The sequence below is a fragment of the Electrophorus electricus genome, chromosome 13 (assembly GCF_013358815.1).
Source record: "Electrophorus electricus isolate fEleEle1 chromosome 13, fEleEle1.pri, whole genome shotgun sequence".
NCBI lineage: Eukaryota > Metazoa > Chordata > Actinopteri > Gymnotiformes > Gymnotidae > Electrophorus > Electrophorus electricus.
Genome location: NC_049547.1, coordinates 7,172,338 through 7,196,211, shown reverse-complemented (window position 1 = coordinate 7,196,211; position 23,874 = coordinate 7,172,338). Strand labels below are relative to the sequence as shown.

Genomic DNA, 23,874 nt, shown 5'->3' with positions numbered 1-23,874 from the left:
TTGAGTAGGCCAAATGCTAGTTTTCTGTTGCAGTACAATCACCCATAACAATGTTGGTATCAAAGCCACTGGTGTGGCAGCATATGTTCAGATGCTTGGAAAGATAAAGTCTAAAGATCAAGCTGAAGTTTGTGCAAAATAAAAACGGATTAGACAATCCAAATATTGTCTACTATGTTTTGCACAGTGTTCTCATTTGATCTGCTATCTCTCTTGTTCTCACTCACCCACCCACAGACACACACACACACACACACACACACACACACACACACACACACACACACACACACACACACTTGTAATATGCAATCACATGAAATAAAATAACACATGAACACATCGGCAGGTATATACATGTATTTTCACAAAACTACAAACTGAAGATATCTTGGAAGCCAGTAACTGTATGTTGATGATATAGAAAAAAAGAAATGAATGAAAACTATAAATTGATGAATTCATAGGGAGGTGAATATCTCTTGGAGTTTCCTGGGCTTGTGAAGGAAAGATTGAATCAAAAAAGCTTTTCATTCTCACAAGGGTAAAGAGTAACCAGGCAACAGGAAAAGTGATAGCTTTGGGTGTGAGACAGAACTGTGAAGTGCATTGCTTTCTAAAATTGACTTCCCTTATTCCCCTCTGACAGCACTGACATCTGCATGCATGCCAAATTGCACAAGCAAAATGACCTTGTAATAACTTACTGATGCCAGCCGAAGGACTGATGTAGTGGTGGCAGCACAATGAACCAGTCTGACTACTGTTACATCCATGATAAATCATCTAACATTCTTTCTGGAGCTGAATAAAAGATCTATAATAAAAAAAAAAATTTTTTGTCAGAATGATCAATTTTATTCTCCCTACATAAAAATTCAACACTTTGCTTAAGTCATTTGTCTAAAGCATTTCTGTATACTATAAAGAAAATCAATTGTCTCTTAACACATTCTCCATTTTAAAGTAAATGACTATTTTTCACTTTTATTACAACTGAACTCTAATACAAAGATAAGTATTATAGGCAATAATAATAAGAATATATTATAAGTATATTACAAGATTATAAGTATAACTTGATCATGGTCAGTGTTTACCATTTTGTGATTTGAGACAAACAAGCCCACTGTTTCATGATATTGTAAACATATGTGCTGTCTATGACAAACGTGAATCAAAATGAACACAACGTCATTGGTAGTATTAATAGTTTTATTTCACTTTTAAATCCATATTATCCATATTAGCGTTTAACACTAATTATTTTGGAAGATTTTATAAAATGTAGCTGATTTACAAACAAATAATGTTTATTCAGCATTAAACAGCAGGATAAAATGCAGATTACATTTGACATTTCTCAAGTGTGAGTATCTTGTTCTGACACTGTACACATTATTTCTGATTTGCAAATTTAAAAGTACAGCCTCTTTTTTGCTTTCAGACTACCTTACAGCCAACCTTAGCATTATAACATCTAAAAGCATGTAATGTAGTGTTCACAAACTGGGCTTTATATCCACTGAAATATGAGTTAAATACTTGTGTGGTGGTTGGGATGTGGGGGGTGGAGGTGTCTCCTGAATCAAAGTAATACAAGATCCATCTCCCACAGCTCAGTCTTTTTATCTTTAACATCATTTATTGTATGGTTAAATTATTTTGAACTGATCACTGATGGTTTCTCATTTGAGTACTGCCTTATTTGATCCTGATCATATCTCCAAAAGAGCATAAAGCAAGCGTAAGCTATTTGTCTACTCAAGTACCAAAAACACTAGTAATGATTGAACAATATCATTTGAGACAATTTTTCAGTGATACATGTTCTGTGTATCTTATAATGTCTCCAGCAGCATAGGTAAGGCCAAGAAAATGGACACTGTATATGAAGAAAAATGAAAACCTAAATTTGAAAAGGACAATTCATTATAAGAGCTAATCTTAAAACAGTGACAGTGGTAGATTTGCTCACTGATGAAAAAAGAGCAACTCTAACCCATGAACTGAAGGGCTGATAAAAATAAAGTTCATTGGCCATTAAACATTCAATAAGTGATTTCATGAGAACTTGACTATCAAAAAATTTTTTTTTTAATTTATTCAACAATGTTATGAATGAAATAAAAGTTTGCTACAAACGCAGGAATACATCAGTTTTGTTCAGTAGACATGGAATCAGGGTTTAGCAAGCCACGTGACCTGTAATATTAGTACCGTGGACCCAATAATATGGAGCATTCGGATTAACAGAGCTTTATTTCTTTTTTTCGGTACACGTCTATGACACCTGGCTAAACCTCTGGGGGACGTGAAGGGTTTTGATCGCTTTTACTATGTGAAAAGGCTACTTTCATCAGACTACAGAAATCCCATAAAATAAGTTGTACTTTTTTGTGCGCGCGCTCATGAGCGTGCGTGATGGGAGTAAGGTGCGTAAAATAAGAGAAACATCAACGATTAGGACAATCGTAAATTGGTTACCTGACGCATAATCTAATCATTATCGCAACAAAGTAATAGGAAACAAATCTAACCTGAATGATAATGAAATATCTTCCACAAGATACTTATATTAGACGTTTTATTAGAAATGTGTTTGATAAAAAGGAATTATTTACAATGTGATTTGTGGGTGGGAACATACATTAATCACTTCCATTTCCTCACGTATTTAAAAATATCAGTGTCGGTTTTCTGGTTAGAAACCTTTTAAAAACCGGCCTTCACAACAATACGAAAGGACAACAGAGTGAAGGTAACTCACTCGCGCGCCTTGACTCGTGCGCTTCGATAAGCACTATACTCGGAGATGACAACTAGCCTACAGACACTTTTGTACACATAAACTATTCGCCACATTTGGGGAAAACGTCACATTAAGTAGAACAACCTACGAAAAATATGCCCAGGAGTTAAAGGAAAATCATTTTCAAAACTCTTTTATGAAACTGTCCTCTTGAAAAAGAGCTGACCTGGTTTTCCTCCGAGATAGCAGCCTTTTCTCTCTACAAACTTTCAGTTACACGTGAATAACAACGTTTATAGAATCATTTATATGGTTTCTGTACTGATCAAGCCAATTCTTCAACTCAGAGATTCGATATCTCTCTGGTCCTCTGCCACCTTGGTAAACAATCTTTCCTTCCTGTAGGATGTAAAGTCTGTCGAAATAAGCTCCATATGCGGCATTCGATGAGTTATCCATGCTGTCGGCGACGATCAAACACCCTGGTACCTCTTGGTTCATTAGCTTCGCAGCTTTTAATCGGTCCTCAAGACAGCGATGTTTGGGAATTTGGTAAGGGGCATCAGAACTCACCCATCCATCAGACGGATGCGCTTCTTCAATATATACAAGTAAGGAGTCTGCTATATCAGCGTACTGCTTTATAACCTGCTGAAACGCCTTCAGGCGTGTCATAAACGGCGGTCAGGTACAACTGCCAAAATTTAAAATCAGTGGCCTCTTGCCTTTCGCATACTCAAGAATCCTGCTCCTTTTGGAGTCTTCAAGCTGCACAACTTCACTGTTGGGTGCTTCATAGCCAAGGTGCGCCGATTTCAAAAAGTCTAGTTTATGACCATGCCAGACAGCTTTGAGCGACTCCCAGCTGAACATCCGGTTGGAGTCGGAGACACAGAGCGGAGGGTCGTCGATGCTGTCTTCTTGGTCCCTTGTTTGAAGTAACACCCTTTTCCTTACACACAAAAAATCAAGAAACCACAGCATAAGCGCCGCGACGAGGAAGCGTGGCAACAAGATAAGACATACAAATGCGTTTTTCAGCGCCTTGAATGTATTCATGTTGCCTAATATGCTGCCAAGTGCACTCGCCTAATCCGATCAATCCACTATGCGTCCTGAGCCGGTCCAGATCCTCAGCTGTTTGGATCTAGTGTACTGAACTTGCCTTTTTATAGGACCGGGTAAGGATTTGAATGAACCTCTCTCCGCCTCCGAATCCACAGCGACTCCTCTCATTGTGGGGATAAACTACTGCTAACTTCTGGTGGATTGATGCAAGCGAACGCAAAGTTTAAACCGGGTGTGTTGACGAAGGTACATGTAAAACGCATTGCAGTATTTCACACTGGACATTACACTGTACTCATTCTTAAAACTATGAAGGACCAGTCACATCTGGAAAGACTATTTACTTCCATATCTAATGAGGCACCTTCATTAAAACACTGTACTCATGGGGGATGGGGTGGTGTGGCGGGGTCTTTGTTTGTAGTTAATAATGGCATTAGTAAACAAAAGCACATAACCTTCTTTGTGACGAAAATAGCATGTCTTAATGTCATACAAACAGACATTATTAGTCAAATGTTTGTCCATCTTTCCAGTCAAACTTGTTTGCTGACCCATATTTACCAAAGGTTAGCCCGACAGGCTTGTGCACATCTGGCATCAACAATACTGCTTCGATTTTACAAACGACCAGAATTGTTTTGGTGACATTCAGCGGCAATTTAATGATTAGGATGACGTGCCTGACTCCACATAGCTCCATACTTCACAGAAATAGCTAGGAAAGTAAACAATAGTGTAAATTAACAATATCAAATTATTTTTCTGTAGATACCTGTAGAAAATAGTTCAAATAGTGATCGATGATGTTCGCTTTGTTAAATTAAGATATTAATTTCTTTTTCATTATGATGTAGCAATTTAAGAACAGCCTTTGGCTAACTGTAGGCCACTAGTCGGCGCTCTTGATTCTAGCAAATAAACCACTAATGAACATATTCAGTTTGTTTAATTCCATACATCAATTCGGAAAGATACTCCAACAACTCAGATGAGACATAACGATCTGTCGTCACAACAGTTCAAAAGTAAACAAACACAATAGTCAAAAATGCCATGCTTCACTTGAAATCCTTAATATACAAAGCTTAACTAGTGCAAGGAACTCTGCTCACACTCAACAATTTAAGGTGTGTACAGAGGTGTCACTTGAAATGTGGACATTCACCACAGTTCTTTAGGATTACACTACACACACACGAGCGTGAATCGAATAATAGGTCAAAAACCGATCACTTAAAGAATGGTGACATTGCAATTACTATAATCTACATAAAAAACGTACGTTATAGCACAAGAGTATGCGTCAACGGTTATCTAAAACGCCTTTTCTTCTATCAATAATAGGCTATTTAACATATTACTAATGATAGAAGAATCGTTTTAAATAACCATTTTAGCTACTGCATATACATTTGAACTTTTTAATAGTTTTTAATAGGAGATAGTTTCGTAGGTTAAAAAGATTAAATTTTTCTTTTATAATTAGTTTTTTATTAAAACTGTAAATGTAGCTTTTTAAGCAACCTTACAAAATAGACCGACATCTCTGTAAACTATTTAAAAATGCAACATAGCATGTCCAGTGCTTTGCACATAATGCACAAAATATACTTCATGCATAGATTTAGGAAACAAGTGTAAATGTTTTAAATACGTTAAGAATAGGATACATGTACCCGCGCAATTCTAGCCACAGTAGAAGTGGGTTTTTTTAAACGTAAATTATAATCCCTTCAAACGTCATACATTTGCAGGAATTTCAAAACCTGCAGAACTGACATATGCTAGCAAACAAAGCAAATCAAAACAAAACACCACCAGACGTGGATGTATTTATGCGACTATGTAATGTAACCATACTTGTGAGTATTAAAATGTAGGTGAATTATACATGTTGAATATACAAACAGTGTACCTTACACAATTACAGTGATATCTGATTTTTACATTTGTGTGGTGTCCTATGCCTTGCAAACAGACTTACTGAACTGCACAAAACTAACATAAACTAGCATAAATAACTAAGGAACTCTGCAAAGTTAATCATCAGTCAGGTCATATGCAAACTAAGATATGCAATGCAAATGTAGCTTGACCAAGAGTGTGCATTTGTGTGTGTGTGGGGGGGTGGGGGGTGTACATGTAGTGCAAGCTTATGCAGCCAGTAGCTATTCTTTAGCAATGATAAAGTGTGTACTACACAGTTAGTCCAACTCTAGAAGTGTCTGCAATACAATTCATCTGCAATGTACAATTCTTAAACCACAAATACATGTGAGGCAATAAAACATTTAAAACATTTTCTATGATCTTATTACCCCAAGGCATTGCCTTGTAGAAAGGAAGAGAGGCTATGTCTTGCAGATTATTTAGATAGCACACTACAATTGTAAACCATGCTAGTAAGACTCACAAAACTACTTAAAGTATTTGTTTTTACTTCACTATGTACATGTCATTATTGCCATACTACCATGTTAAATATGTTCATTTTGTGTCCAAAACGTAACAAACAAAAGATAAAATAATTTAATGTTTGTAAGCAATGAAAATAAGATGAAAGGCACAAAGCTTGGAATGGATTATTTCTTTATGAAGAAAATATTTAATAGTAATATTTCAATTTTCTAATTTTCCCCCAGGCTAGTGCAGAAACTGCATCCTTAACAGGGACTCAAAAAGGAAGAATGGACACCTTGGTAGGTTTGTTAAAAGATAGATAGATAGATAGATAGATAGATAGATAGATAGATAGATAGATAGATAGATAGATAGATAGATAGATAGATAGATAGATAGATAGATAGATAGATAGATAGAGAGCGAGAGAGAAAGAGAGTAAATCATCAGTGTATGCATAATTGGTTACTCGCTTACCTTTATCTTAAAATCTTACACTTCATTACACAACAGGCAATATCAATGTAACATTTCCAATGTAGTTTTCAATAATGAGGGTTAGGAATTTGGAATTGTTGATATTTATATGACAAATCACATAACATAAGATCAAGCCTTTTACATATGCTCTTAGAACTGCAGCATTTTTTTTAATGCAGTACATCACAAAGCAGAAAACCACATTCACACAAGTTTTTAACAGTTTTATTAAACATTACCATTACTGAAATATCACCAATCAGCAAAATAATGATACTTAGTTTCTTTTTAGTAGTTACCTAACTAACTACCATTAGCTGACTAGCTAATAGAAATTTACATCTGTAACTACAAAGTTCTTTCACTTCAGCATTAAAACAGTCCTTGTATTAGATTATTTCTATGCAGTACTTTTTTTTTATAAAGACATTATCCACACCAGTTAATACAATGAGCCTGTTTTATATAAAGATGAGGAACATAGACTAAATTGGCCTAAGTGTACAAGTGCTAATAAAACAGTTGACAAGTCAAGGTCAGTATAGGTCAGTATAGGCCCACAGAAGGACCTTAAAAGGAACAGAACTTCCAACAGAACTTAAAGGGAAAAATTTAAGTCCATCATTCTTTAGTATAATGGATTATCTAGAAATTGTGAAATAGAAAGAAATCAGTATCAATGGCAATATACCATGAAGAGGTCATTCCACCAAATCCTATTCTAAAAGCCATCTAAAGCCTTTTATTTCACAGAAATGTCAAACCAGCCTTATTGTTTATGAGTTGATGATTCGAGATGATTAATTAAAAAATTCAGAGACAGTTACACTATCAAGGACAAAAACTTTGAAAAGATGATTCCCCTACCATTTTTCAAATGCAGACTGAAAACCCATCTATTTGTGGAATATTTAAATGACCACTGACCCTGACCCTGCACTGATGTTGACTGCTTCTTGTTCACTAACAAACTCTAGTACTTTTTGTAAGTCGTTCTGGATAAGAGCATCTGGTAAATGCTGTCAATGGAAATGTACATTTTCTAACAAAGAGCCTTCCAACTGCAACATTTCTTGCTGTAATAATTGAACAAATAACACAATGTAACTTGTGAAGCCAATCACCACCAACACACACCCCTAACAACTTCATTATTTCCTTGTTTTTATCTCTTTTGGACATGTATACTTACCTATAGTTTGTTAACACCTAATATATTTACTATCGTTCAGTTCTTCCATAAACTGTTAACACTTTTCTATTAATGGATTGGACTATAGCTGGACTGACTTTATTTACATTAACAGCATTTAGCTGATGCTTTTATCCAAAGCGACTTACAATTATGAGTGAGAACAACTGGAGCAATTAAGGGTTAAGGCCCTTGCTTAAGGGCCCAACAGTGGCGGGACTTGAACCAGTACCCTGCCAATTACAAGTCAACTACCTTAAACACAAAGCTACCACTACCCCTATGTACTGCTACCACTATTTAATTATGTCACCTTAATTAAGTTAATAGTTAATTGAAGATGGATAGGCTATCTGAGTCACTATTAACTCTCAATCAATTAAATGTTAATGCAAAGTTTGCTGCTGAAATGAGAAAATTTGTCTATACTATAAAATTATAATCTATTAAAGTGTTTATATATCTATATATGTGTGTGTGTGTGTGTGTGTGTGTGTGTGTGTGTGAACATATGCCTGAACTTCATATAGATCATAGGTCATAATATATTCCAAGTCTAAGTTCTTGTCTGGCATTTTCAATAGTCAACCACAACAGCCACATTATTAAGACTCTAAGAATCCAGTTTAGGAAGTCTTGTTTAATTCAGCCAACCATTCACGTTTTTCTTTTCGCATTTGAGCTTTTGTGCTTTAATTTACTTAGCAACAACTACCACCAGTACTCCACAGAATACATAAAAATTCAAAACCTTCACTGACATTAACCTAAACATTTATGCTGGACTATGTAATTGGACTGCAATACATATATGTAATATTTATCTAACATGCTACTGGCCAAATAAGAATTTTTCTGAGAAAAAGTATATACTACATTACATGCTTATTTTGCTACAATAAATTTCTTGATATATTTTAATAGAATTACTTTCATGTTTTAGGATTTTAGAGTTATAATGAACATATGTTTGAATGATATGTTTGTCTACCATGGATAAGACATAATATTAATAAGAGAGGTATAAATTAATTAAATTAAGCAGTGTTTTTTAGGCTGGCTGGTGAGGGATAATGGACCAGTCCATGAATTCTAGATGCTTAGTGTAAGCCCTGATGAAAAGGGCCTGACTGGATTTGTAGGGTCCCCAGTCACTCCGGGCCCCCTGCGCATCACAAGCCCCAGTGCAACTGCACCCCCCACCCCCCAGCGGTAGTTATGCCACTGAGTCAAGCAGTTCTTTAGAACAGCTACTCAAACCTTTAGCACAGCTACTCAATCCTTCAATGATGGCAGACTTCCCAAACTATTATATTTCTAATACCATGCTTTGTCACTACTAGTATCATATTAATGTACCTCTGAAATGTTTGAATTTCACTACACAGAACAGGGCTTATATCGTGCAAACAGATATGTATTGCTGTTGCTAAGACATCACCTTATCAGTCAATCATCAGATTCATTGGTAATTACAAAGGTTGTCTTTGTTCCTGTCCCACTTATGATTCTGCTATTAGCATGCAGAGCACACACCAGCCAAGGTTTCAGGTTTCAAGAACAACTAGTTGTTTTTTGTACAAGAACAAAACATTTTCAAGAAAGGACAGGATTTATGTAATGTAGCTAAATTATGTCATATGAGTTGTAGAATAAACAGCTTTCTCCAGAGAGTTTATCCAATAAGTAGAAATGTCTTGTAAATCTTTACACCTTTTAAAATGTGGGGCAGAAATTATAAAACCTGATTGTTTTTCAGGTATACCTCAAAAGTACTGTTTGAATTTATGTGTAGTTTGTGAATTTACATAAAGTTATTCCACTGAATGAAGGTCTGAAACTGTCCAACAGTTTTATATAGATTAATATTGCTAAAATTGGGGCATATTTACTAGATGCAGCACTTCTTTAGGTCAGTTAAACATATATACATACACAAACACACACACACACACACACACACACACACACATTATTATCACAGTACTACAACCTGAATATTTAGCACTATCACGCTTCTCCTACCTTTATAACATTCCAGTGTCATTACTGTAGAGCCTAGTCAGGTGGATCAGTGAATTAATATTCATTTCAGTCATACAGCTTGATGTCATCAATGTACAGGAGGTGGCTGTTTGCGGTCCTGAATCTGCATCCATTTCCACCTTTATTGATAAGTTAAGGTAATTCAGGACTATGAAGAACAGCAGTGGAGACCACACTTTATGGTCACTTGGGCAATTGTCTTCAGGTTGGCTTCTAGTGTTGTCCTCCAGTGTTCCAAGGAGTTCTGGATGAAGGTCATGTGATTTCATTCAGGGCTAGGCATATGGCACTATCACATTGGTATGTCTGGTCTTGGAACTGAGTTTCAGATAATACATGTTATGTGGGCAAACTGGCAACAGTTATACGGATTCATGGAGCTATGGTTTTGTCAACTGGAAGGCTGTAGTTAGCTACCTAGCAGCCTACCTCACATGAAGCCAAATTTAACAGATTTGTTATCCAGCTATTTAGAAAGAGATCATACACAAAGTAACAAAATATTGGAGTATTTTTGTTTTATATGTGGAAAAATCTGCTTTATTTATTAGGCTAGGAAATGAAGTGCTAAGCATGAATTAATGTCAGACAATGCTCTTCACTGCCACTTAGACATAGCCAAGATGATTAAGCACCTTAATAAAACATCCCATTCTTAATTTATTTAACAATTCAGGGATTATTCAGCAAAATGGGAAGGTTTTGCATATCAAATTAATTAACCAATCAAATAAGTCATGGACATTCAATGGTCAATAACTAATAGTTTATGAGAAACATACTAGAATTTCTCATTGAAGATTCATTTTATTTGAGCAATTTTACCGTAACAATAGTTCTGGTTAGTGGTGCATTCAGGTAATATGGGACAACTAAGCTTTGAAGCTATATGAAATATCACCAGTCAACTGTTTTGAAAAAAAATATTTTGGTTCGTCTGACAATCAGAGGGAGTGTTGAAGCGAGTGTTATCTTTGAAGGTGGGCTGCTGTCACATGTGCACGTCAGTGAGCTTTTACAAGGCTGTTATGTCATTTTGTACCAGGTTTGCATCCTGTAAATTATTGTGTTTTTTCTTAAAGAAATATTACTGGGCTGAATAAAAAGGATTTTTATATATCTTCTACTAATAAATTGCCCTTATTACCTAAAGTCACCTCCTTGCTCTGATTGTTTAGGTGTAAACCCCTCTCCCTAAGTCTTTACTGATGATCCTGCAAATAATATACAGTAGAACTGTTTCAATCTGAGTACTCACCAGTTATCTGTTTTCAGTACAGAAGGCAAATCAAATTCAAAAGTACAAGTCCAAATACATTGCTGAAATTCTCTTAAAAAATGAAATGACCATATTATCACACATGCAGCCCCTAGAATGAAAACTGTGAGTAATCAAAACATTATGGACAAATTATGTTATGTGACTATGCATACAAAGTTTCCATACTTGCCAAAAATTACTGAAAAGCTTGTAGAATTTCTATAAAATTTAAACGAGCTGATTTTTAATAAATTGTGAGCTCAAATAAAAAAAAAAAAAAATCAAGAATGAATTCCTTGTAAGCTATGCTTATTTGTGCATATGCAAAGGTTTCTAATCATGCTATGTATTGCAACTTTTTGCAATTTGATATAATGTAATTTGCACAAAACTGCAGTAAGTCAAAAGTCAAGCCACATAGCACTTTTCTATTACAAGAATGAAAGCATAATTTTTTATTCACCACAGAATTAGTAGATCTGCTACTGTGTTTCCATGGAAGCAGGCTCAAGGTAACAGGTTCAACACTATCTTGCCTCTCAAGCTATCATCAATATTAATTATTTCTTTTATCTTTCAGATTTTTAACATGCAGGAAAGTACTCATTATGTATACTAAATGTATTTTCATTGCAATTATTGCCATATAAATGGCATTTATGAGAATAGATAGATATGTATCAGCTACACTGCGTATACAGTGAAAATCTTTATTACCCATGTAATGAGACTTCATATTGAGATGTCATATTTCAGAAGTCACACAATTAAGAACATAAACAAAATCTCCTGTTTTGAATAAGTTTTACATGAAAGGTGTTACACAGTGGAGCGTCTTCTGGATTTGTCCATTTGTCCATTCCAAAAACAGTACCTATGCATTAAAATTTTATAACTGCTGCTGTGAGTTTGCTCCCAATGACTATTTTACAAATTGCAAGTTATGTACTTGTATTCTGCACTGAAAAATGAAAATAGACTAGTGATATTTATTCAGAAGAAGGAACTGATAAAAATGTGGAGATATTTTGCCATTTCCAAGTTCTAGTTTCTAATATTAAATCTATGACATCCTTACTTGAACATGGTAGTTCACAAAAGTCTGTTGTACCAAAATGTCAATGTCTTGCACACTGTCAGCTCCAACATACTCATTTCTAGAGTGCATGTGAGGACCCTGTCTGTACAACTGTGAGTAATCCCATGATTTCCTCTTGCCTAATATGCTTTCCTCCTTCTCCACTACTTTCACCTGCTTTGCACCTTTCCTTTTTACTCCACTTTCCCACAGAAACAGAACAAAAGTTTACTGAGGAAAAATTGCTTACCTTTGATTGTTTTTTTTCCTCCTCTCTTTTTGGTTGCTGAAATTCATTGCTGGCTTCTAACCCAGTTACCTTCTATAAACTGTGCTTCATTCTTGGCAGCAGTGCATGGTTCATCTGAGGACAATGCAGAACCGGGTGAGTGGGTGGAGGGGTGGGGGTGCAGTGCCTCCCGCATACTTATTGTGATGGCAGACATCCAGAAGGCACCACTGATGGAGCACCATAAAGACTGTCACGTATTTTATAATAACCACCAATGCTGCCCCCCTCCCCTGAAGATTCCTCCCCAAGATAGTTCACTCGTACACAGTGTTAAATAAAAAAATACTTTAATTCTCCCCATCCCCCAGTTCATCTTTGAATCAAAGCTGCGCATATCTCTTGTTCAACTCAGATGAACTACAAAGCAGGCTTCCTGTTTCTGAGCAACCACCATGTCACACAAAGGACGAATGCATTATCTATCCTCCCATTCCTCTTACTCATCTGATAATACTACAGTCAGACAATTCTGTGTTGCAAAATATATATATATTTTCCTATTTTAGACACAATTCACATTCAACACAATTGCAAATATCATTACTGCATTTTTATGACAGTGTGGGGTTCATATAAAATATAGCACAGAGTTAATCTGGAATGATAAAATGTGCAAAAGATTGTAACATAAATCTAAAGTAGCCAAAAGGTACCATACAATATCACAGGGCAAAAATGCTGATCTTACTAGATAGCAGTTGAGGCTATACATCAGTAGATGTTACTGCTGATCAGTTACTGCTGGTCTAGCTCTTTGCTGCCATTTTCCTGTGGCATTTTGCAATTTTACACTTTTGTTTGCTATCAGTTTAGCCTGGTAACATAAATTGTAACATTAAACATGCCAGGAATGGACTTGTTGTGTTACCAGGAATGGACAGGCTTTGACATGCCTCCTAATTACAGGCTATAAATCTCTGAAAAAGAATTGAAAAATTACCTTTTTTGCAAATGCTTTTATATGAGAATTTATGTAGCATCCTACAGAACAGCAAAAAGGAAGTCAGGCTAATTTCAGGCAATGTCCAAAATAGTAAACATGTCCACTTATCCAAAAGTGAAATCAGTTTTCACTCTGATGTTCAGGAAGCCTCCCACTGGCCTGCCTTGATGAATACCTAACCACAACTTAAGTCATCAAATAAATTTCAAATGATAAAATGCACAAAAGTACAGGTCAAATTCTTGCTTCATTCTTGCTGCTACTACTGTTTTTATATATATGACATTTTTTATAAATTGCAACAATTACATTTACATTTATGGAATTTGGCAGATGCTCTTATCCAGAGCGACTTACAAAAGTGCTTTGTCGTTTACTCAAAAAATGCATCCTAGCCAGTACAGTAGGTACAGTCCAAAATACCATTGAACTAGAATTCTGTTGAAATACAGGGATCAATGTTGATGCCTAGGGCAACATGTCATACAGTGACAGCAAACAAATAAGCAAGTCCCTTTGAGATTGCTTAACTACTGAGGCAAGTGTATGATAATTTCATCTTGCAGTTCAGATCATGCTCATTTGCTGGCATAAGCTTACTTTACTTCTAAGCCATGCTGACTTCAGAAGCAAAACTTAAGAAGCAAGAAGTGGATATCAAACTACATTTGGTTTAAGGAGATTTTTTTGTGAACTACTGCTTTAACTGCTTAAATCCAACTAAATCCTTAAAATTCAATAGAGAATACTTCACCTTACATTAGGACAATGACCTAAAAATACTGTTGAAAAGAACTCGTTTTTCAAGACCAACCAGTCGAATATGCTTGGCTGGCAACTTTAATCACCAGTTTCAGTGAATTGACATGAATTCATCAGGGAAAACACCCAGAGTCCAGTAATGTCTTCTGGTCTTGCTGCACTGTTCTTTAACATTTTTAGCAAAGCAATATGATATACCAATAACAGTGTTCATCGAATAATACTTATTCTGTAGATCTTTCTGTGTATGGTTTGTCTTCATCCTACTGTTTTGGCATGTAGGTCATGTTGATTATAACCCTTTGTTATTTCTCACAACAAATAAAGACTGATGACATGGTACAGACATGTGATATTGCTATAGACAATGCTTAGATAATGATATATAATGGCATAAAATAAACAAGACCCATACCTCCTTTTTATTTATAAATGAGTTGTTTTACAAGTAATGGGAATGACACTATGCAAACATAAAAACAAAATTCAATACCTATTATCAGTGTTCAACTTTTCAGAATGTTCAAAGCCCCTTTTGAAATCATGTGTATGAGAATGTTCTTGTTTCAGTACATTTTCTATCACCATCTGGCATAATCAAATTTAATGACAGCAGTGATAGCAGCTGATCAGACATATTACTTGATGTGTCTGCATCCAGCAAAGTTTATAGTTACCTCAAAGAAATGTACAGTTAAGAGTTACTTCAAATTACATTTACATTATTATAAAAATACATTATATATAATTATTATATTTATATATAATATCAAATGCTTGATATGTCCCACTTGCTATAATTTCATAAATTGATCCCTATAAAATGCTCTTATAATTTGTTAATTCCAGGGTTTCAGAATCTTATTTATTGCAAAGTATAACTAGCAACATACAGTATACCTGTTTTAAAATGCATGACCTGGAGTAAACTCTGAGTGATGTTATCTTTGGAAAGATAAAAAGGCTATGGAAAAAGTCTATATTGTTTATCTGCTTGATACTCAAAATATCCAAAGTAAGCAGTATTGTCACCATATCCTGATTTTACACCAGTCCCAGACTACTGGGTCTTTTTAAAAAGCTGACACTGACGCATCCTTTTCCTCTTCACTTGATCAGTACTCTACTACAGTACTGCTCCTGCCTTTGACACAACTAACCTTAAAAACGAACCTTTGACACAACTAACCTTAACAACAACAACAACAACAACAACAAAACAACAACAACAACAACAACAACAACAATCATTGTTTAAAATAGACCTTATGTATTTTGTACTTCTAGGTATCAGCATTCCTCCTTGTATTCTACAGTATTCTAGTTCATTGGTATGTTTAATTCTAACCTACTGTATTGTACTAGGTAAATGAGTAAATGACAAAGCACTTTTGTAAGTCGCTCTGGATAAGAGCATCTGCTAAATGCCATAAATGTAAATGTAAATGTAAAACCTTTTCTTGCAGTTAATTTGTATTATCTGTATTATTTATACAGATTATTTATTTGTATTATTTGTTTAATATATTACTTAAGATAATCATCATATATTAATGAAGATGTATAATGTTTCAAACAAATAAAAAACATGAACTGCCAGTTTATTAGGTACTTCACACAATGTCATGTGTCAGTATTCAGTTGAATGTTGGAATGGGAAATACCAATGATATGGAGTACTCTTGTATTGTGTTAACAGTACAGGCTGGTGCTGGCAGAATGATGGCGTGGGACATTTTCTGGCATATATTACAGCCCCTAAGAATGTCTACAGTTTGTTCACACTTGGATGGACACTTCTAGCATGATAAAGCATGTGTCATTGCCAAATGGTTCCAGGAACATGAATCAGAGGGTTTTTTAGTGGCCTGCACCAGATCTCAGCTATCAATCATCTTTTTGAAGAGGTGGTTAGGACTCTGTGCAGCAAAATTTTGCATCCATCCAATTTGCAGCAAATGCACAATGCACTTAATTCCCCTTGGTACAATATTCATGAATAATTTGTTTAACATTTTGTAGAATGGATGCTCAAGTGTATTTATTCTGTTCTAAAGGCAAAAGAAGACCATATTAAATAGTCGTACTATTTTAAACCCCAGTCCACCTCTGATGAGGACATATGCAACCACTGTTTATTATTTACCTTTATATTTACTATTATGAAATGTAAAATTACATTATAGAATTATATAATGTGTATATTTTTCAAAACAAGGACCCACTCAAAAATATCCATGGCTCCTATATACTCTTTGATATGTAGCTAACTTTTGGTTATCTGCAAAACTGTCAGCTTCCAAATAGATAAAATACTGGTTTTCTAGTGCAGCACCATGTTCTATTGCCTTTATCAACTGAATCAGCTAAAGCCATCAATGACTGGCAGAAGTGAATATGTATTCATTGGGTGTGAAGCCTTGGTACTTCTCTGTTTATTAGTACACAGATGTTTCCTACTTGAAGAAAATGTAAGTCATATAAGAATATAAGAAGTGAGCAGCCAGTGATGTCTTCCAAACATGTCCAGGTGGTGTTTCAGACAGTGGGTTTAGCAACAAACCCAGAACTTCTAAATCAGAGTCTGAGGAAACCTCAGGTTTTCCATTCCAAAAACCAAACTCAATAGGTATAGGTTAGTTACCATGGCAACATATGCTGTGATGATAATCTGCTCTGTAGGAGCAAACTATATGACACAGAATGAATCTTCAGTGCAAAGATGGAGTCATTTTCCTAGGGCATATAACTGACATTATGGGTTATCTTACTGATTAAACTACAAGGAGTGATCTTATTGATTAAATTACATAATACAAATTATGAAAAGTGATTAAACCCCACTAATTTCTCAAATCACTTTTAGTGGTCAGTTTTCTGACAGCTTTGTCAATATTGCATTTTAGAACTTAGGCTATATTCAAATACAGTCTGAGTTCAAATACAAATATTATACACTAGCCTACGTCTTCATCACTGGAGGCTTTCTTTTTAATAGAGGGAAATGAACATAACAGAGCCTATTGTTGGTACAGCTGTATGTTTGTCCATTTATAAAGCAGGCCTCGCCAAGTGCGTCTGTGCACTTTGGTTGTGCTCCCAAGTTGCTTTAGACATTGGGCAGTTTACCACCATAATCCTTACCATGAATTTTATTCCTTATAGGCTGTGTACACCCACATTCTTATGAATGCTCCTTCTGTAAATCAAAGATTTTGTGAACTAATGTCTGTATATTAATGCGCAGGTAATGACAAAATATTCAAGGCTTCATTTCACAATGTACTCAGTCTGCTTAACTGTCAAGATAACATGCTATGGCATGCAGCTTGTCACCAATTTTGAAGGCAAATGGACTCTGGGCTTTAAAATGGGCTTTAAAACCTTAAATTACAGGAAACAGCAAACTTGTACAGGATACATAGATTTTGAAATGAAACACAGAACTGTATGAATATGAGATTATTTCTTGCTATGTGATTATAGGCCAGTTAGATGGTCTCCCTCTTGGTGACAGAGGGTACCCCAGACTTCTGTTATAACACTTTACTCTGCTTGGGAGCCTGGACCACAGTCATGCTACAATCTGGCCCACAGCAGGTTTAGAGCCACCACTGAGATATGAAAATAGGAATCTGCAAGGCAAGGTTCCAGTGCCTGAGTGGACTTAGGATCACCCCTGAGAACGCATTTGTCTTTTATTGTGCTATGTGTGATACTATAGACACGCTGCTGACTTTCTTCTGAAAACCATCATCATCCCCCTGAATGTATGTTTCAAAAGGTCAATAAACATTTTGAGCTCTTAGATAAAAAATTTTTCTCTATTTATTTTTTCTTAATTCCCTGCAAATATAAAGGAAAACTAATGTTCTAATTTCCTTATGCATATGCAAAATATATATAAATCCCAAATGATCATGACTTTATATGGCGGACCTTTTACAGCGCCTTTACATACAGCTAGGATGAGGAAAAAACAATATTTGGTTATGAGATTATCAAGTTAAGCATTTTACAATTTCAGTAAAATAACTATAACACCTATAAATGCACTGGAGATGTATTGGTCCTTCTATAGCTATGAATTTCTAGAGGTAAATATAATGTTTTAATGTAAGATCAAATAATCAGTAATTGCCATAGGATTCAAACATACATGATGTCTCCACTTCTTCATTACCTAATACGTTATAACTTGAAGGCTACTTAGACTCATCATTTTTTTCTGCTGTGTCCAGAACAAAACTTAATGATAAGAGTACAGTTATAAGATTATCACAAGGGGAATTAAGTGAATATGAGCAAAACATGATCATTTTAAGCTTGCTTAGGCAAATTTACAATTTCTTTAACTCATAAGGCTATTGACTCACTGTTGTTCATTTGCAGAAGTTGATGTAAAGTATGTTCAAGATCTTCATATACAGATGTTAAGCTCCGATAGAATGGAATTAGACACTCCACAGTTTTTGATGTTTGTATCCATGCTGAGTTCTATTATCAGCATTCATCTGATGATGACTTTTAAAGTCATCATTTTAACCCAACTTTAGTCTAGTCAAAAGTGATTGACCTCAACTGCCAAAATGTGATTGAGTTATTCTGGAACTGATAACTCTGGGAATTCCAGTAAATCAACTTAGAGTTCAGTGCTATTTTAAGGCTTCATTAAGCCTGCTTTCTGGAACACCCCCAGCTTTCCTGAATGAAATGGCTGGCTTCATGTGAAAGCCCCACCTCCCCAGGCTGGCATATGATGTTTCCATATTACATACCATTTGTCTAAGCCTGTTGGCCTACACACATATACACATATACACACACACACACACACACACACACACACACACACACACACACACACACACACACACACACACAGACAATATATATATAATGCTCATTTTTATATTAGTGTTTATATTTTAAAGCCCCATCCCCACATATCTTAGAACTGAATTTCTTAGAACTCAAAACAGGTCGTTCCTGACCCCTCTGGGGATGAATGTGGGGCTTCATTATTATACTATCAACATGGAGAAAGTCAGAAAGTAGAAATAAGGCAAAAGGTGTCAGACTTTGAAATATCAATAACTGACCTTTACAAATTGTTAAACATCTGAAAATAGTCCGCTTCATTATTAAGATGATAATTAACAAATTAAAAAAATGAGATGCACTTTCCATTTGCAAAACTTTTGGGGGAACATTTTCCAGAATCAGGTTTGACTATTAATCAGACAAGTTACAAATGGATGTGGCACTTAGTTCTTGTCTTGAACCGGTCATAACTTATCTTATGTATACAAATAAACTGTCACTGACTCAAACATTCTCAACACACACCATCAAATGAGACAAAAAAAAAAAACTAAACTAAAAAGCACAAACACAAAACCCTTACTATTCTTTTCACATCATGATGTTTAGTGCATGCAAAAATAGTTGAGTTGCTTCATTACTCTGATTACTAAATGCTTCATTACTTCATTACTAAACAAACAAACAAATAAATAAAAAATCACCTTACAAGCTTGACTGTAAGTACAATGTTAAATATTTACTGAGATAAACACATTAATAAAATAAAGCAAACATTTGGAAATTCTGTCCAAACTACTTGAAGCCAAATAATTTCAAATGGGACATTTTATAACAACTGAACAGAAAAATAGAAAGAAGAAACATTTATTTCAGTTTTGTACTATGCTTATCCATTCTACATTCTGTTAGACATCCATCTGTACATGTATCTGTATGCCAGCCCACTCAGTGAGAACCAACTAAGGACAGATGGCACTGTGAGAATTTTTTAAATGGGATTTCATTTTCATGTTTAAATCTGTTATATATATTTACAATGCTGAAATCTAATATATATAAATGGACCAGTAATGTCTTACTACAGAGCTGAATAATTAATGTGGTCTTCAGTTGTATCTACTAAGTTATTATAAACATATTTTAGAAATTATGTTCTACTGACAATAATTTAGCAAAAAATACCTTAGTAATAAGTAATAATAGCACATCACACCTTGCACATTTTGGGATTTGAGGTGGTAGAACACAAAGTACATTATGAAAGCACAGGCATTCATACAAGATTGATGCTGAAAAGAAAGAGCCAATTGACGGAATAAATTAGTGGTTCACATTTTTCTAAACCAGATGACCCAACATGAGATGTTTTTAGTGAGGTCCTCTCTCTCTCCCTGCTGTCTCTGGTAATGTCAAACAGTTTGGGCTTATTGCTCATATGGCTGAGTTGACTAGCATTGTGCACTGGTACACTGGTACACTGAAGTACTCCACAAGGTTGTGTGGTCTGTAGGTCAATTTCACAAGTTCCAGCCTTTAACAAACATATTTAGCCTTGCGGGTAATTTTATTATTATTATTTATTATGTTTTCATAGAATCTTGTTAGTGTCAGAAAGAAAAAACTATCACCAATTTCTCTATATTTTTTACAGGTTTAAATCATGAGGCACAACAACACAGCCAGGAGAAAGGATAAATAAGTAAATATATTATTTATTTTCAAAATAAATATCTAAATAAATAAAATTAAATATACAAATAGATAAAAATAGATAAAAAATAATTAAAAACAGGGTTTCACAGCAATAATACATTTCAGCAATCTTTGTGGGCTTCACTGGGAATTAGCACACAACTATAAGTCCAGTCTGTGGTTCCCAGAATCTGCAGCATGACAATAAATCCTTGCCCATGCTTTCATGCTGCTACCACAGGCTGACATCTCTCACACTCCAGTAGGCAATAACATTCCCTCCAGGCATGTTCATCAGTACAGGGTAGTTCCAGTCTGTCCTTCACCACAGTGTTGATTCAGCAGAACAGCATTTCAATAGTGTCAGATAATAAAATAGAATCCCTGACATTCCATAAATATCATGATGTTTAAACAGGCACAGAAATAGTGTCCCAGTGCTTTTACATTTCTCTTTGTGTGTCTATAGCAGACAAGGAAAATCAACACTGTGCTGCATGCAAGAAGTTGAGCACTGGACATCCGCAAGATTCAACCACTTCACAGGATATGGAAGCATGCAGCTATGTCAACAATTCCATATTTTTAGAGATGGGATGGATTTAATAAACAGAGAGATGAATAATTAATGGTAGGTTTCCAGGCATGCCCTTTGGTTAAATGATTGGTTAGCCAGTACACAGCATCTATCCATGTGTTACACTCAATGTATAGGGAACATTATATTTTAGAATTGATCATTTAAACTGCACTACTGAATTCTGGGTAGACTAAATGTTAGCCATTACCAAAATGCAATATAGATTTTATTGTCACTCTTTCAGACACCTCTATTGCACATTTTGGCATGTAAAATTGTAGGCTGATATTGATAGCTATTGATAATGCTTTGAGTTAAAGGGTTTTTTTTTATTTCTACACAGCAAAATCTTTGAGAAATGTCAATACTGGATTCTTGCCTAGCCTAGTTTGCCTAGCCACATCGCCAGTTATTTCAGTATGGTATATTTTTGTTCTTCCAATAAAGTGATTAGTTTCTATGAGGCATATATTGAGTGATGTAAGGAATCATATTATGATACCATGTATACTCATGTTATTTCTATCATTCAGCTTGAAAGATTATATTTTGAGGAAAACTTCCACTGCACAACACAGCAAGCAAATGCCCTGACTGTCAGACTGTCAGACTGATAACTGACATGAGGCCAGTGTCACGGAATGCTCGCCTCCTGCGAGTCACGTGGTTTGGTCAGCCACATGTAGTAGGAGGATCTGTTTGTGGCCACGCCTGCACACACCTGCACCTTGTTTGTTTATATGTATTTAAACCCATGTCGAAGTGTGCAGAGTGTTGGTCATTGTTGATATAACGTGTTAATGTAAGGTTAATGTTCTTATCGTCAGTGTTATACATATGCGCGTTCCTTGTGATTCTTTACTGTCAACCGTAACATGTTCATCTTTTGCCTTTCTAATACGTGTGAGTGCCGTTGTCGTTTTGTGTTAATAAATGTTCATCCACATCGGAGTCTGTGCGTCCTGAACCCAAAGCCCATCTCTGAGCCCAAAGCTCTGTTAAACATTCATCTACCAGACTTCCAGTGTGTGTTAGGTTTTCAGCCTCCCTTTGTACATTAAGATCCCACACCAATCAATATCTCTGCTGTGGATATGAGGATGAGAAGAAGTGACCAGATTTGGGGAAAACACCCCTCAGAGACTGGAGGATGTCATCCACCATCAGAAGGTGCAAACAGACATCCAGTTTGGTTTTACATTGATTTATAATCCTGGATTTCAACCCAAGACCAGCACCTGGTGGATGGAAGTGTCAAACTCAAGCTCCACTATGTGGGGATCCTTATCTTAGGTAGTCTGCCAATTACTACACTCCACATACTACACATTGTAGAGGCAGGTTTCAATACTCTTTGGATTGGGAAGGCTATGATTCTGAAGAGTGAAGATAGAGCCTAGCCCTCATCCTAAGTTTCCACCAAACCCATCCAGACAACCCTGCCCAATATATGCGGAATCAACTGCACATTCAAAGCTGTCTTAAAATTTGGGTAAAGCTTCAAATAAAGCTTGTTCTAACACACACCTTGCCTCATCTTCCTCACTGTTACAGAACCAGCAACTAAAATGATAGTCAATAAACATCTAACATGTCTTAACTCATCCTTCTCACTGTTACACTATACCCAACCAAAAGTTAAGCACACAGCAAGTGAGCATTCGCCTGGCATGTGGATTAGTTGTTGGGGAGTGTTCCCTGTCATTTTCCTATGGCAGGAGAGGTTAAACCAACCCTATTGCAACTATGCCAGAAAACCCTAACACACTTTAAGATCAGACTCCTACTGTAAGATCAGACTCCCACTGAATCTTCCAGCAGAGGTGCCCCAATGGACTAGAGAGCTCGGGTGAAAGTGCTGTATTTGCACTTCAGTGCCTGTGGTTCATTAGGAAGCACTTAGTGGTCCAGGAGCACTGCCTAGCCCTCAAGCTGGGTGCTGTGCATGGCAACGCATGGGAGTTCATGGAGACAGACTGGAAATAGGGACCCAAAATAAACTGGATGGGGTTTCTTGTTTGGCTCATGGACTGATTTGACCCAGTGTGGGGTATAGTTTTGCCCTGCTTTGGCCCATCTGGTAGATGTCCTGGCTTCTTCTGCTCTGCAGCCAGAGCTCCCATCCTCGCCAGCCAGGCTGACAGATTTTCTGACCACATCTGACACACTGTCTTCAATTCTGGCAGTCCCTAATATGCTGATCAAGGCTCTGATTGCTTCTGTCTTGCTGCCCACCATACTGGATATTCCTGCCCCACTGAACACCATCTGAGCTTTGTTTACTCTGCTTCTGTGCTTCTGACATCCCTTGTTTGGTCCCTCACTGCTCAAGCCACTCTAGCTCACTGTCTCTGGTCCCGGCCACCACTGTACTGTGACCTGCTTCACCAAGGGTGCCATCCCCAGGCTCTGTTACCAGAGAGGCCAAAAGAAAAAAATAAATCTTGGGCACTAGGCCTGGAACAAACATGGCTGCTTGTGAGGAAATGCCAGTCCCC

At 36.0% G+C, this 23,874-nt stretch overlaps 1 protein-coding gene across 1 annotated transcript; it reads right to left on the bottom strand.

The window, feature by feature from the left end:
• Positions 1 to 1,224: 1,224 nt before the first annotated feature.
• dio3a (iodothyronine deiodinase 3a) lies at positions 1,225 to 12,616 on the bottom strand. The gene is made up of 2 exons (XM_027025840.2): positions 12,531 to 12,616; positions 1,225 to 3,704 (listed from the first exon to the last, which is right to left on the bottom strand). The coding sequence occupies exons 1-2, from the start codon at positions 12,575 to 12,577 to the stop codon at positions 3,026 to 3,028; spliced, it is 726 nt and encodes a 241-aa protein (XP_026881641.1). The 5' UTR covers positions 12,578 to 12,616; the 3' UTR covers positions 1,225 to 3,025.
• Between the last annotated feature and the right edge of the window lie 11,258 nt (positions 12,617 to 23,874).